General features: G+C 40.1%; 1 protein-coding gene across 1 annotated transcript in view; it reads left to right on the top strand.

The window, feature by feature from the left end:
- LOC139911367 (solute carrier organic anion transporter family member 3A1-like) overlaps positions 1–16,387 on the top strand; it is a 44,282-nt gene extending 27,895 nt beyond the window's left edge. The window contains exons 3-10 of the mRNA XM_071898892.1: positions 4,382–4,480; positions 8,594–8,863; positions 10,327–10,491; positions 11,674–11,872; positions 12,669–12,804; positions 14,083–14,255; positions 15,547–15,611; positions 16,011–16,387. Coding sequence (XP_071754993.1) covers positions 4,382–4,480; positions 8,594–8,863; positions 10,327–10,491; positions 11,674–11,872; positions 12,669–12,804; positions 14,083–14,255; positions 15,547–15,611; positions 16,011–16,387 — 1,484 coding nt within the window. The remainder of the gene's footprint in view (positions 1–4,381; positions 4,481–8,593; positions 8,864–10,326; positions 10,492–11,673; positions 11,873–12,668; positions 12,805–14,082; positions 14,256–15,546; positions 15,612–16,010) is intronic.
- Positions 16,388–16,883: the final 496 nt, after the last annotated feature.

Raw genomic sequence — 16,883 nt, 5'->3', positions numbered from 1 at the left:
TGTTCCATATTCATTCAAAGTAATATTGAGATTATGCTACTGATTTGTATTATTTTGAGTCGGCTGCATTCTCATTTTGATATGCAGTCCTGTGACCTGAGGCTGGTTGAATTTCTACAGTGGCCCCTCTCCCTGAATGTTGATTGACTTGATTTCTCTCTCTTGCCAACAGGTTAGTAACAGCTTGGTTGGGTATGGTAAGGTGTGGTACTTGCCATACCTTAGTCTAAATCAGTCTAAATCTGATTAGATTGGAAAGCAAAGATCAAGCAAAAATTTCCAGAAATTCATTTTGAAGTCACATCTAAAAAATTCCATCGTGGGAGCATGGGAGTCTTAAGCCCTGCGCGGCCACACTGATCCATCAGAAAACGGACAGAATTACTAACGGATAGATTTCTGTCCGTTGGGGTGTTTTGGCATGGAGATATAACAGTAGAGGGGACCTGTCATAGAGAATTCCTATTCTGGAATGGGACCATATGGCAGCCATCTTACCTGGGTACACTTCTCAGCTGACTGTCATTGGAATCAATGGTGAAAGTGGCTTATGTTGCCATTATAATGCTAATATTTTTTTATTGAGACATCACTACTACTTTTTATTTAGCTCACTGTATGCAAGACAACTGTGACTGTCTAAAATGGTACCAAACATGAGCATTGTTTGTAGTCTGTAGATAAAAATAGCTAAACTATGTTAAGTAATTATGTTTTAAATTATAAAGATTATCTTCTGGAAGTATTTTAATGGTGCATTTACTTTACAGAAACTATGAATCCTATTTTCAAGAAGACTTTATAATTCTCAGATTTCTTTGGTACTCTTTGGTACTGAGTAGTTGTATTAAGAGTATATATGAAAATCTGCTTATTTTTAATGTAAAACCCCCAAATGATCTGCTGTTGTAACAATAGACAGATGTTGGCAGCAATTAAATATCACCATCACTGAAACACACCTAACAATACACCCAGATAAAATATACAATAAAAGGCAAATGTAATGCCATTAAGTGGTTAGTGTGACAGCTTTAAGCCAATTTAAACAGGTAATAATGGACATAGGCCCTTGTAATGTTTCTGTTGTGTAGTTATACACCAAACGAACAACGACTTACTGAACAGCAACATGGTTTATTAACCGAGGTTTGTACACGCACAGTTATCTCTGTCTCGCTGACTTCCTGTGTCCCAAGTACTTTCACTAGGTGGCGTAGTTTCACTGTCAACACATAATACTCCTGTGAACATCACAGCCCTCACTTTTCTTTTTTTACTTTATTGGCATGACATCTTAGCCTACAATTAAGATTACAATCCATAAAGAAATAATTTATATAGATGCCATCATGTAAACAAGTAGGCTACTACAGTAAAAACAAACATCTCTACACTTGAATCAACTTAAAATCCACAGTAGCCTATACAGATATGCAAATGAATGTCCTCTCTGTCTGCCACCACGCGCCACTATGTGTCACTTCCATCATTAAGGTGCGTCTTGGCAGAAATAGCCTGCAATTAATTTTTTTTAAAAATCGCCGCATTTTCAGCAGCGGTGCCGCTACTGAGTACTATACAAATACTATAGAAAACACTATAGAACGTATGTTTAGCATGGCGGGTCGCGACTTTACGGCGGCGACCTGCCACAGTAGAATATAAACACTGGTTGGACATAATGCTGAATGATGTGTGCTGATTGTTCTCAGAAACAACGTGTTTGTATGGCAGCAGAGAGCTAGCCAACTAACATACAGCTGAAATGTAAAGATTACATCTAACAGCTAACTAGCTAACACATACCGTTACAAACTGTTTCAAACACAACTCCAGTCTGTTGGCTACTAGCCAGACATGTTGTGTTTTAAGTTGTGTCAGTTAAATTTAGCATATAAAACAGCCTCTAACTTCTACTCTACTGACGTGTGGAAGTTGATGCAGCTTCTCTGGTCTCTTTGGTCCTTTTAGTGCAGCAGTTTGGTCCAAATCAGGACAACAGTGGTTGCTTCCCATAGACAGCTGTTGTAAACTGGACCCAGGTAAGATGGCGGACGGTTATCCCACAGTCTATGACGTAATGTCCTCTCTAGTGTTATATCTCTATGATCCCACAGTCTATGACGTAATGTCCCCTCTAGTGTTATATCTCTGTGGAACGTCAATTATTCTATTCTAAATTACCGTATTTCCTCTAATAGTGGCCTGTAGTCAATTAAAAGCCGGGTCTCCGATAATGGCCGGGGCCGTGGTCGACACGAACAAATAAAGGCCGGTCTCAAATACAGGCCGGGGGAAAAAACAAAGGAAACAAGACTAGGTCAAAACCTAGTATATGGCTGCACCGTGTCCGTCTCCTCTCTCCGCCGCTGCCTCTCCACCGCGCCCACGGCCCGCATCGATCACACACATCGGCGCCCAGGTTCAGTTAGATTCAGCTTACATGCAAACAACGGTGGATACCGGTAAACTCCTGCTGCCTGTTTGTAACTGTAGTTTGTAGTAACGTACAAGTGCCACAAGATGGCTCGGCCGGCGGAAGTCTCTGGAGCATGCCGTCGTCGATTACCGTAATTATCGATAATGCATTGCAGTAACAAAAAAACGTCTACCTAACGAACCCCAACAGAAGCAGATCAGAAAACAAGGAGGCTTCGTACTAAAATATGAGCAAATATACTTATCAAACAGAGGGAATTAGAAATAAAGGCCTGTCTCTAATATAAGCCTGCTTCCAATAAAGGCCTGGTACCCTCTGCAGTTGAGGTAAATAAAGGCCCGGGCCAATATTAGAGGAAATACGGTAGTCTATTTTAAAAAAAACGCCTCTGATTTGCGGTGACGAATCCGTCCGTCCAGAAAAAGTTCAACTGGGTCGTCCGTCAAAACGGACGGAAATCTGACGGAGACGGACGCGTCATCAGCGCTGCCCGGACAACGGACAGCTCTCATTGAAAATGAATTGAAATGAACGGAGACGGACAGGCACAACGGATCAGTGTGGCCGCGGCCTTATGGGAGTCTTATGACCTATGTCTAATAATTTATCACATTGATCAAATAATATCTTGTCACTCGGAAATTGAGTGGAATTTAGTAGGTTTTGTGTGACAAAAGATATCAGATGCAGGGACTTTGACATAGGTTTGGGTTTAGTGAACTGATGCTAGATGGGCTGCGGTAGAAATGAGCTTGTGGTCTGAAGATCCGCGGTGTGAATTTCTACAACTAATGCTCATGTGCCCTTGATCAGAGGGCAAGAGCTGCTCAGTGGCCAGCAGTAGAAGACTAGGGTTGCACTGGGCAGCTCCTAGATATACATTTCTGAACACAAGGAATCCTCCCTTCCCTTCCCAGGTTAGATAATGGTTAAAAAGGAAGTCGCTGGTATGCATTCTAGTGCTTTACTGGTTTGGTAGCCCTCCTTCCGTCTGGCTGGCCTCCTTGGCCCCAGGCTCTGTTAGTGGTTATTACCAGGCCCTAGTGCTCGAGCTCTCTGCTACTGTTCCTCCTACCACCAGCATGGCTAACCTAGTTTCACTGCCACACGCACACACACACACACACACACACACACACACACTCTGCGCCAGCCCGCTGATTTAATAAGCCCCCATTTATTCAGCCTGCTGCCGCTTATTGGAAACCTCTCAGCCTCTGGACTGAAGCTGGGTAGCTCTGCATACAACAAGAAGCCAAGCGGAGCTACTGTATCCGTGTTTCCCCCTCCTCTCTCACTACCTTTACACTAAGAACCCATTTCCTGATTGATTATTTATGATCCTGCTAGATAATCTAGCCTTAGATCAATCATGCTGCGCAACTTATGAGCTGCACATTACAGTGATAGCGAATAAATCTGTCAGTGGGAGACATCTTATGAAATTTAAAGCCCCTTGGCGTGGATTCACTACTTAATCTTCCCTTGTCTGGAATACAGTTGGTTCTCTATCATACAGTGGATTCAACAACAGATAAATGTTTTCTTTGGTAGGAAGCTCCTTCTCATCATGTCTTTTGTATAAGGGACCCAGTACTACCTCAGTGTTATACAATGCTGCCCTCTGCCGAAAGATCAGGTGAACTGCATTTTCTTTATATTTTGGCTGGTTTCTTTCAAGGTTTCCATTTCTGGTTGGCGGACAGTGGCTACTTATTCTGCTGCTTTTTTACTCTGCTTTATTTGTTTGTATCATTGTTTTTTCAAAGTACTTTTTATCACTATGTTTTTGTGTTTTATCATTCTGCAACTAAACTAAACTAAACTGCTTTTTCAAAAATAAATCATGATTTTACCGCACTGACAGTGACAGATTCCTGATGCTGATTCCCTTTTTAAGTGACTAACCATTTCATGTTTTCTGCCTGTCTCTTGCAGGTATTTTATTTTCGACGTTAGTCTTTGGCCCGGCCTGTGGCTTCATCTTGGGGTCCGTCTGTACCAAAGTCTATGTTGATGCTGTCTTCATCGACACAAGTGAGTGGGCATTTGCTTTCTCATTACTCTGGATTTTTATCAATGAAGATATGATTACTGTTGATTACATACTGTGCTAATGTTCAATTACATTATGGCAACTAGTATGGTTGGATTTTGCTGTTTGTCATTGGTGCAATAGTTCTTAGTTCAAAACTTTTAGATTTAACTTTTATTGACCCATCTGGGAGAATCGGGCTGGGGCATGGAATATACCACAATATATAAACAAAATAAGCAAAGAAATAACATACAGAAACACATTAAATAAATGAATGGAAGGCGCAGTAGATTGAATCACCAGGGAGTGTGTGTGGGAGGCACATAGGATAAATGTGAACCTCAGTTTGTGCTTATCTGACACTACAACCTGGAGGAAGTGTATCTTGCTTAACCTGTCACAGGCTGCCTATCCTGTTAAACCATATTAGTCACATATTGAACCCAATCTAAACTCTTGGGTTGTGGAATATCAATGTCCTGTATCTCCAGTGAGGTGTTTATTATTAGTAGTACCATTAGTGTTAGCATTAGTATTAGTATTAGTATTAGCATTAGCAATAGCAGTAGCAGTAGCATTACTATTAGTAGTAGTTTTAGTATTAGTGTTAGTATTAGTGTTAGTATTAGTAATTAATATTACTTTTGGTAGAGTTTTGGTATGGTGAACATCTGTGGAGAGAGATTGGACTCAATATTATTGACAAATGCATTTATAATGATCCATAAATAAGAGACACATCACAAATGTGTTTTACTATCCACAAACAACTATCTGTCAACTTGTGTCTTGTAAATTGTAATTTAAATGGATAATAATAATACATAAGATGAGACAGTTTTTACTCAAAATTTTATCTTGGCAAGGAAAAATGAGACAGAACTAAAACAAATGCTTCCACCCATATTTCACCCACCCATATGTTGACTTTCAAATGAACTAGTAAGAATGCAGCTAAATGAAAGAAGAATGAAAATAGAACTTCTTAAAAAAAAAAAAAAAAGATCCCAAAGTGGCTCAGTTTGCTCCAGGTTGGGGGTAAATTGATCCTAGCAAGTGGGTAAATTGAGCCGCTTGGGGGCAAACTGAGCCACTGATTAATTCATGTTAGAGTGTGGATAAAATACAAATAAACTATTTTTATGTCAAATGAGATTGAAGACAATGTTGTCACTTTAAAACATCTTTATTAAAACAATTTTTTGACTTATTTTTTCAAAAGTTTTTTTTATTAATAGTGAACTAGAACAGTAGTAAAATGTTCTTGCATGTCATTTTGTAAACCAACCAGTTAACCAACCAGTAAAATGTGACATTACATGACATTACAAGTAACAGAAGTGTCGAAAATAAACGATTCAAAGCCAATTTTTTTTTATGGACATTGCTGCAAACTAAATGCAACAAACTGCTAGCCAACAGCAACAAATAGGCTTTGTGTACACTCTAGGCTATTAAACAGCCATTTCAATATTCCCCAACAACTCAATATTCCATGACTTAACATTTGTTTTATTGAACAGAGCCCTAATAAAGGCTATAGTGGCTACTTGTTGGAATTAAACATGTTAAAACCACACACAGGCAACACAAACTAGACTAATGAACATGAAAATAAAATAAAACAGGGACTGTGGTGGAATATGTACAACCTCGTCTGTCTACTTAATTCTTGCACAACCCTTGGCTGTGAAACCACACTTCAATATTCCATCTATCCAGGCTGCTGGAAAATAGAAAATCCAACTCTACTCTGCACAGCTAATTCTATTAAGGGCCACACATTCTCATGACACCTTAACTGAATCAGGTGTGCAAGAGTAGAGTTGGAGCTAAAAGTTGCAGGACAGGGGGTCCTTGAGGACTGGTTTGAGAAACACTGCTCTATAGTGTTCAAGATACAAGACAAATAATAAATAAATAAATACATAAATTGCACAGTTATTCATTAAAATACTATTGTTAATATCAGAAATCCACAAGGGAGTAAGTTGAACAACTGTTTCAATTTACCCCTTGGCTTTTGGTTCATTTTACCCCATAGCCACCTTTTTGAAGAAAAAAAAGGTCTACACACTAGTTCACTGCTAACATTTTGCTAATTAATTCATACACTTTTAGTCCTTGGTAATAGACCATCATTTATCAAGCTAAATTGCTAAACAGCCATTAAACAATGAATTAAACAAAACAGTTTTATGAGCATAAATGTACTACTTGTCCTATGTGGCTGGTTCCATCGCAGCCATGTTGAAATGGAAGTCTCTTCCTACATGCCTGGTCACATGACACTTAGTGTTTAACTTTGCTAGGATTCAGTTGGTGGCTCAACCTACCCACTGGCTCATCTTACCCCACTCTCCCCTACATGTTTTCCCTTTTGCACAAATATCTCTTTGTATAGGAAAAACGAAACATATACAGTATGTTTCCAATTTCCATATGTATGGTTTGCAATAAGCATTCTCAAATGTAAAATTGGCTTGTGAAGTGCTGAATCTGCATTTGTGGATCAAGTGACACACATTCATTCAGTGATGTAAGTTTGAGAGTTTCCTCTTTTATTTTTTTGATTTTGAGACTATCCTTTCACTGTTCCTGTGTAATCCATACACAAATAGCAACTGATCCACACACAAATGTGGCTACTTCCACAAATGTGGCAAGCAAGCCAGCTAGGTGGCTGTCTTCCTCTTCTGTGGTGGTAGTGGTGGTGTCTTTCTTGGAATCAGGGAAAATATAACTGTGGCTCATTTATAGCTACTAGCTACATAGCTACATAAACAGCTACTAATGCACATATCTTCATATCTGTACATGTTATATACATCTGTAATATATTTGATAAGGTGTATAGTGTTTTACAATGCACTTCTACACATCTTTGATGTATTTATGGCCTTTTGTAGATCTGTTAATATGAATATGACCTCATCAGGTATGCTGTATTTCACACATTGTTTTTCGTCATGCTCTCATATTTCATCTCATGTGCTATATATTGCATATATATTTATATTTTCTAACTTAATTCAATGCTGCACACATTTCATATTTTTCTTATATTTTAATATCATACGTTTTTCATTTGCTTTTTCTTTACCTTTGTAAGTTCTACTACTACTGCTGTTATTTTGTGTATCCTCTTAATCCAGACCATTTTATCATTTAATTCATACCTTTTTACTTACAGTAACATGTTGTAGAGTTGAAAATGTCAGTTGTGTATGGATATAAGGCTTTTTTGCTCTATTCTTTACATTCAATTTTTCTTTGTATCCTACCCTGTATCTTATTACTATGTGCTGCTACAATGGCCCAATTTCCCCATGGGGGTCTTTAAAGTTTCATCATATGACAACAACAACAACAACAACAATAATGATAATAATGATAATAATAATAATCGCAGGCTTCATCTCCTGTATGAATGAATAATATGAATAGGGAGCCGAAGTTGACGTAATTTCCATCAACCCTTTGGTTGACTTTACCCTATGTCAGTGTATGGGAGGTTACTTCATATAAGCAATCTAAAAAGCTGGCTTTTTTATTTTGAAATATGTTAGTAAGCATCAACACATCTCGTTTGGCTTAATTTCACAAAAATCCATTCAGTATTATTTACATGAACGACAAATTTATTTACCGAACTAAACTACCTGGCAGTTGCTAGTTGGAATGTTCCATCTCCTGCGAAGAGAACAAGCTACAAGCTACAGCTTCACAGCCTACAGTGAAAAAATGTTGGCAGTTACTATCATGAGCTTGAACTGATACTTTAGTCCCAAATTGCATCTCAATTACATCTTCTCCCTACTCAGGCAGATCACCCCCGCTATCAACAGTTGGTAATTTATATGTTGTAGTTCTACATCGTTACAAAGTCTTTTCTGTAAGTTTTTACGTCCTAAAATAACAGAAACGTGCAAATCGTCAAAATGCTTAACACCATTTGTTGCTTTGTTTAGCTGCAGATGACATACTACTTTGCACTCCTTGGAAAATTGCTTTAGTCACTTAGCCGCTAGTCAACCAAGGGAAGGCTTCGGCCTACACTTCTGCTTCGGCTCCTATAAACTCTGTGGTTCCTCCCCTTGCCTCCTGTCCAGGTAAGCTGGACATCACCCCAGACGACCCTCGCTGGATCGGGGCCTGGTGGGGCGGCTTCCTCCTCTGCGGTGCCTTACTCTTCCTGTCGTCCCTTTTCATGTTCGGCTTCCCCCAGGCGCTGGACGAGCAGGACGTGGACAGTGGAGGGGAGAGCGAGCAGGCCATGCTGCCTCCCTCCCTGGCACCGGAGTACCAGGGCTCCAAACCCAACGGAGCCCTGCACAGCTTTGACGCCAACAGTGGACTCACTGTATGCGAGCATCTGAGAGGTGAGGAGTTGTAGAGAAGGGAGGAGGTGGAGAGATAAAAGGGTTGAAGAGAGGTGAGGAGTTGGAGAGAGATGAGGAGGTCATGCAGAGAGGAGAGGAAGTCATGGAGAGAGGGGAGGAGGTCATGGAGATGGAAAAAGGGTAGGAGGTCATGGAGAGAGGGGAGGAGATGGAAAAAGGGGAGGAGGTCATGGAGAGAGGGGAGGAGATGGAAAAAGGGTAGGAGGTCATGGAGAGAGGGGAGGAGATGGAAAAAGGGGAGGAGGTCATGGAGAGAGGGGAGGAGGTATAGAGAGATGAGGAGGTCATGGAGAGAGGGGAGGAGATGGAAAAAGGGGAGGAGGTCATGGAGAGAGGGGAGGAGATGGAAAAAGGGTAGGAGGTCATGGAGAGAGGGGAGGAGATGGAAAAAGGGGAGGAGGTCATGGAGAGAGGGGAGGAGGTATAGAGAGATGAGGAGGTCATGGAGAGAGGTGAGGAGGTATAGAGAGATGAGAAGATGAGGAGTAAAGAGGTGAGGAGATGCATGTTTACCATTTTACAGTCTGTTGTAGAAGTGGACGAACATCATAACAAAAATATAAAATAGCTGTTAAGATTTGGTTTACCGACAATCTAAAAATCCCTTGTTTGGATGGGGATATATGGGCAGAGCCATAGTCACCCCACCTCTCTGTGTGACTATGGTGGCAGTTTTCAACAATCTGTAAGTCAACCGCTCTTGACTCATCCCTCCATGATGTCACTGTCCAATCCTATCATTCTCCTTTTGCTACCACTTTGTTCTTACGATCATTCTATGGTCACAGGAAGATTGTCAGGGAACTGTGATCTCTGACCATTGACCTCCTTACAATTGGTTTCTTGTAACGTTGGCTGCTAATTCTATTGTTACACATATTTGAAGTCTCTCTGGGTCAGAGAGTCAGATAAGTGACTAAAATGTAAGAATGGAGGAAGCTGTGATGAAGATACCCCACTTGAGTCTAGACTCCAGACTAAATGTGATTTTACCATCATGTCTCCTGGTTTGTGGAATGCTAATAGACTGTAGGCTGCTAAATCTATCACTAACACACTTTGATAGACGTGCATTTATGTGATTGTTTTTTAATTTAATCATGCTTTGTTGTATTTTTGTGTTATTATATTTAATGTATTTATTTGTAATAACTTTTCTTTTGAATGTTTCCCATTTTTATCTCCTCCTTATACATTTTTCCTTATAATATATTTCTGATTTTCAATAAGTCCTATATAAATAATATATACATAAATAATTCATGTTATTATTATTAATATTAGTATTATTACAATGGGAAACATTAGTAGAAACTTACGTTTATTTTTATTATTAGTAGTAGTACATGTAGCGGTAGTAGTATATATCTCATCTATTATTATTTTTCAACTTCTCTCCCTGTCTCCCTGTTCTTCTCTTCCCGTTTTCTCCGTTGACCCAGTAATCCCCCGGGTGACCAGGCACCTGCTCTCTAATCCGGTGTTCAGCTGCATCACGCTGGCAGCCTGCATGGAGATTGCTGTGGTCGCCGGCTTCGCTGCCTTCCTGGGGAAATACCTGGAGCAGCAGTTCAACCTCACCACCTCCTCAGCCAATCAGCTGCTAGGTAGGTGGGTCCCTTTTCACAAACTTGGCTGCCGTATTTCCGCAGGGTATAGATAGGTTCTCACCATTGCCAGCAATGTTAAAAAGCTAACTTTCTGCCGCCCATAACTCTGCCTGTGATCACTTATTTTGAGAGTGAGAGTGATTTATTATTTTGAGAACCGAGCTATACCTTGCCGAAGTACGGCAGCCATGTTTGTGAAAAGGGCCTATTTTTTTTACTTTTTATAATGTACTGTATATATTTCCTATTTTTGACACATTTTCAAATACCTTGTGTATTTTTCGCACTTAATATGTTCTAGTGTTGTACTTGTTTGCTCTATCCTTATCTATCTTCTATTTTTCTTTGCTGTATCCTACTACTATTTGCTGCTGCAATAACCCAATTGCCCCACAGGGCTCATAACATTTCCCCCTTATCTTACCTTACCTTACCTTATCTTATGTGGTTTAATGGAAGGGGAAGAAATAAACAGTATAGATGGGACAACATGGACATCAGGCGTTAAAGTATTTGCACATAATTTTGTAGTATTTGCTTTAATCTGCATGAAGTACCAGATGGGTGGCATTTATCACATAAGGACAATTCCCATAGTATCAGTGTTGTCAATCACAGAAACGTACACTAGATTAACTTCAAATAAAACTTGTTGCCACTCATTGTATGGTCCTATATGGTAAACGCCATCCTGCTGGTACTCTGAGCAAGTTAAAACAAAATCTATAAAATATTTACAAAATACATTTGGATATGTAATATTCAATCCTAATTTGTCTGAATAAAAATATTTTGCCAAACCTAGCTCAGTCCTTTCTGGAGCTGGCCACTGTTTCAACACTGTTGACTTGAAAGTCTTTGGCTTTGACCTTTGACCTGAGTACCAGTTGATTGGAACAGTTTTTGGTTGGGGTTTGTACCAGCTCTAGATACGACAGTGAAGGAACCAGTGTGTTTCCATGTGTGTGTACAGTGTCCATGTGCACAACGCTGAAACCACCACAGCAACCCCACTACCAGTGCTAGAGAAAACAGAAAATAAAGATAACTGAAATTTCCATCTAAAACACAGTTTAGTCCAATAAGTTCATGGTTCTTTCCAGGAAACTTCCCAGGAAAAATTATTAGGAAATTGTGGGCCCGGAAAATAAAGCGTTACCCATATCTCTCCCTCCCAAGGTATGACAGCCATCCCCTGTGCCTGTCTGGGAATCTTCCTTGGGGGGCTGCTGGTTAAGAAGCTGAACCTATCAGCTCTGGGCGCCGTCCGCATGGCCATGCTGGTTAACCTGGTTTCCACCGCCTGCTACGTCTCCTTCCTCTTCCTGGGCTGTGACACTGGACCTGTTGCCGGAGTTACCGTCGCCTACGGCAACGAGTAAGCATGGTGACCTACTGATGTGTCCTTTCAAGCATTTCTATCACACTTCTAGCTCTTTTTGTTATGCTACCACAAGTTATGGAAGTAAGTAGAATGGCTTGTATGCAATTTTCAGAGAAAAAACATTTAATTTCCCAGCTCAGTGCTAACACCTGCTAACAGCAGTGACTGCTGCCAGTTTCTCAAAATCAAAATCTTCACGAAAACTCTGGAAGGTAATCTATTGCAAAGTTTGCTTGTTTAGATTGTTATTATCACTTCTTTATTTCCCCCTTTTCCCTGTTTGTAAATATCTGGTATATTACTGTAATGCAGCATTCACGTCATATGAGAAAGAAAGTAGATAAGGGCTTCAGATTTGAAAATACCATTTGCTTTCAGCAGATAAATACAACTTGGGAACTCTACTTGGGTTTGGTGACAGACGAATTCCAGAATACTGAACGCCACTAACAAGGAAATACCTGTAGTCAAGTATAGGGAATGATATGTTAATTTGAGATCAAACCAACAATATCAACAATAATTGTCTTTACTTAAGGCATTTTGTGACTACAACTCTTAAAACGCCTTGGCAGGAAACAATTACCTGCTGGATTTGGATTATAATGTGATTATAAACATGAACTCACATTTGCCACTCACTAAGTACATGTGTGTTAAATGTGACAAAGCTGAGAATAATCACCAAGAGCAACCAGAGTCGTTCCTATGGTTATTCCCATATGACATGAATGCAGCATCATACACATACACACACACTACCTCACAGAACTTTTGACCTCCTCCGTAGAACATTGCACTCCTGGCAGCGACCTGAATCGGCCTGCATCAGTAACTGTAATTGCTACACGGCGTCGGTGAGCCCAGTCTGTGGTCCCAATGGAGTCACCTACCTCTCAGCCTGCTTTGCCGGCTGCACCAAACCAGTGAGTGGAGACTTTAACCTCAGGGCTAGACGCTGAGTTAGATGAATCACACTGACTGAAACAAGCTGTAGTCTGAGCACCCTAGACAGCGGAGAGCTCAAAGAAAACAACAGGGCTAAGAAATATGAAAAAGTCGAGGATATAGATGTGTTGTGCACATCTCAGGAGTAGTTAAATTCAAAAATGAATAATAAACTAACAGCTGAAGGTTTGATTTCTAAAACGGTATGCATTTGGAGTTTGGAAACAAAGAATTACCTGAATTTCAGCATTCAGAATCCTAACCCAACAGAGCCATAAAGCCTACATTCCTACACAGGCTACAGCTTCATTTTTAGATGGCAGTATTGACAATAACATTGGTTTATAATCACATGATGACAGAGGTAACCGGCAGTCATTTCATGGTCCGCCTTACCTGCACTTGTGAATAAGACCTCCAAGATACCTGAACTCCTCCACTTGGGGCAGCTACTCCCCTCTCAAGCCACCTTTTTCTAGGAGAGAAGCATGGCCTCAGACTTGGAGGTGCTGATCCTTAGGCTGAGCAGTGTGATTCCACAATAGTTGGAACACACCTCCACCTAAATACCTCCACCTTAACAAGGTACATACAGTATACTGTAGGTCTCAAGTGATAGGCTATAACATGAATATATAAATAAAAAGAGTTAAGGATTATCAAAATACAGAGTACTACAAAGTCTATATCATTTGAGATTCTCAGTGTCTTCTTGTGTCATCCTCAAAAACCAAACGTTGCTTTTTCCCTTTCACTCAATCTGATAACAACTCCAAATGCTTCTCAATCAACTATAACTAGCCACATACTCTATACAACTATCCTATCTATTGTTGTGTGAAATCAAAGACCAATGTTGACATCACACACTGCACTTCTATTTCACCATCTTTTGCATAGCAAGTACAAATGCTATGGATCTCTGCCCAAACAATAACAGACTGCTCTTGTCCTCATGTAGTGAAGTGAACCCCATACATATTTTAGTTGATTTTTTCTTTAAGTATGTTCTACTGTTGTTATTTTTCACACCAAATGCTGTAATTTATGTTTCTTTCATAGTTTTTATTCATAAAGAACTTAACATGCTCTAGTGTTGTAAGTCAGTTGCATTATATGTTTGTATAACTGCTATATTCTATATTTATCCTATTTTTATTTGCCAAATTGTATTACTTTTTCCCGTTGCAATGACCCAATTTACCCAAGGGGATCATTAAAGTTTCATCTTATCTTCTCTCCTGTCTTTGTGCCAGAACCTGACCAGTTGTACCTGTATATCCAGCACCAGTGAAGAGGCAGTGGCTTTACCAGGGAAGTGTCCTAGTCCTGGCTGTCAGCAGGCCTTCCTCACCTTCTTATGTGTTATCTGTGTGTGCAGTATGATTGGAGCTATGGCCCAGACGCCCTCCGTCATCATCCTCATCAGGTAGGAGACCTTTTGCCATATATAAACCACCCACTAGAGGGAGCTCTTGACATATTTGGCTGAGCAAGGGGAAAACGATGGAATCAGAATCACTTCAATCATGTCGAGTGTAGTAAATATACAGGGATTTGACTTGGTGACATTGGTACAGAGACATACTGAAACATATGGTGCAGGACATCAGACCTCTGAGAGACTAACATAGTAGTACAGTACATACTGACACATATGGTACAGGACAACAGTATGTCATATGCAGTTTAAAGGAACAGTGCAAGATACATAATAGACAGTAGACTATAAGATACATATCAGGGTACATATAGACAGACTATACATATTAACATATTATGTTACATATCGGCAGTAGACTATCCATACAGTAGACTACATATCAATCTACATATAGACAGTAGACTATACTTATCAGTCTATATATAGACAGTAACTAATACATATCCCTTAGTAGCCTGCAAAACCTCATTTTCAAACAAAGTAAATGTTATAAGAACTAAGAAAATAACTGATTTTCATTGCCATCTGTGACTTTCTCACATTGTGCAGTAAATTAAATGTTTACATGTAGAGGACAGCATCTGCTTTCAGCTAATAAAAAACAACACATTTAGAGACGCAATGAATTTTCCATGCACCCTACTCAGCACAGCTATCTCATGGGATGCTCCATTACACTGCTGGACTCTTACCTACTGCATGGCTACAATCTAGTGAAGGCTGCATGAATGCACATAGAAACTACTCTATGTGTGTGTGTGTGTGTGTGTGTGTGTGTGTGTGTGTGTGTGCAATCCACTGACTATTTTATGTCTTGCGCTTTGCTCTTACACTGTATGTGAGGTCCTGTTTTCTGTTTCCGTGTGTCAGTATGTACTGTGCTATGTTAGTTCTATGTCTCTGCATCAATGTCACCAAGAAAAATTCATGTACATTTACTGGGCTTGGTACGAAATGATTTTGATTCAGATTCGTTAGTGCGAGGACAACAGACATAGATTATCAGTACTACTGTGTCTAGCTATTTTTTCAAATAATACCAATTACTGAATAACTTTTGCCATTTGGTGGACGCTTTTATCCAAACCACCTTACAGTGCCTCATGTGCATACAGAACATTTTCAGTATGGGTCACCCCAGTGGGAATGGAATCCCTAACCTTGACAGTGTTAAGTGCCTTGCTGTACCCATTGAACCACAGTGGGCCACTTGTTCAGATGCAGCATTCTGGTCAATATTCCACTTCAGTTATTCCAGTTGTTTCTGTATTTTCAGAACTGTAAGTCCAGAGCTTAAATCTTACGCCCTCGGAGTTCTGTTCCTGCTCCTGAGACTGATAGGTAAGAAACTCAAAGGCATTCAGTTCTTATACATTCTGTCACTCTTATGCATTCTTATCCATTTCTTATGAATTTTATCCAACTGTTGCATTACAGGACATAAATACTACATTTCTACAGAATCCAACTAATTAATTAAAAACAGCCCTTGCTTCATTTGTACTGGTATATATACTGTATTATGTGTGTTGCACTGTTGCACTTTGTCCTGTTTATATGTTGTGTACATGTCCACTGTTGCTCTGGAGTTTTGTTCTGTGTTGTAAATGTCAAAGTGATTTTGCACCTCAGCTGAAACAAATTTCACCGGTCTGTCTGTGTGGATATAAAAGGAACTCGAACTGGTACCCTCTTTGACCTTTTTACCTGCTGCCTGTCCCCCATCCCATCCTACCCCAGGCTTCATACCCCCTCCTCTGATCTTCGGCATGGGCATCGACTCCACCTGTCTGTTCTGGAGCTCGGTCTGCGGCGAGAAGGGAGCCTGCATGCTGTACGACAACGTGGCCTACAGGCATCTGTATGTCAGCATCGCCATCGTCCTCAAGTCGTCGGCTTTTGTCCTCTACACCACCACATGGCAGTGTCTGAGGAAGAACTACAAGAAATACATCAAGAACAGCGAGGGTTACCTCACCCCCACTGAGCTGTTCGCCTCCAACGTGACTCTGGACAACCTGGGCAAAGAGATCACCCAGAACCCAGCCAACAGGACAAAGTTCATATACAACCTGGAGGACCATGAGATGTGCGACAACATGGAGTCAGTTTTATAGTGGCAGTCTGGACTGGGACTGGAGACTGGAGCTGAAGCTGTTATGTGCAATTGACCTGAAGGATGGTGTTTCTTTGGTGTTGTCTCGGTTTAAAAGAATGCGTTCAGTCTTGACTAGGGTCTTATTTTTCACTGACCCAAGAAGGCAGAATGATGGAAGTCAAATGTACTATAAATCATCAGAAATTGAAGAGTTCATTTCCAAAAAACTCTATATCCAAGAGTAGGTGCCACTTTTTCAAATGGCGGATATCTCATTTTTGGAATGAACCTCTTCAATTAAACTCAATTATAGGTAAATTAAAGTTAGGGTCATATGAGATTTCGATTTACTCTCAGACCAGGGTGTGGAACTCGTGGAAATTGTGTTGATTAATTAGCTATTATTGGTCAGGCAGTTTATTTTCTACTAGAATTTTTCAATGAAGCATTGCTCAGATCCAGTTATCAGAAACAAAGGATAAATAAGACAATTAACATGGCTATGCATCACAAGA

Source organism: Centroberyx gerrardi, chromosome 1, assembly GCF_048128805.1.
Source record: "Centroberyx gerrardi isolate f3 chromosome 1, fCenGer3.hap1.cur.20231027, whole genome shotgun sequence".
In the NCBI taxonomy this organism is placed as follows: Eukaryota; Metazoa; Chordata; class Actinopteri; order Beryciformes; family Berycidae; genus Centroberyx; species Centroberyx gerrardi.
Note: the sequence above shows the minus strand (reverse complement) of the source record. Positions and strands in the feature narration are given on the sequence as shown.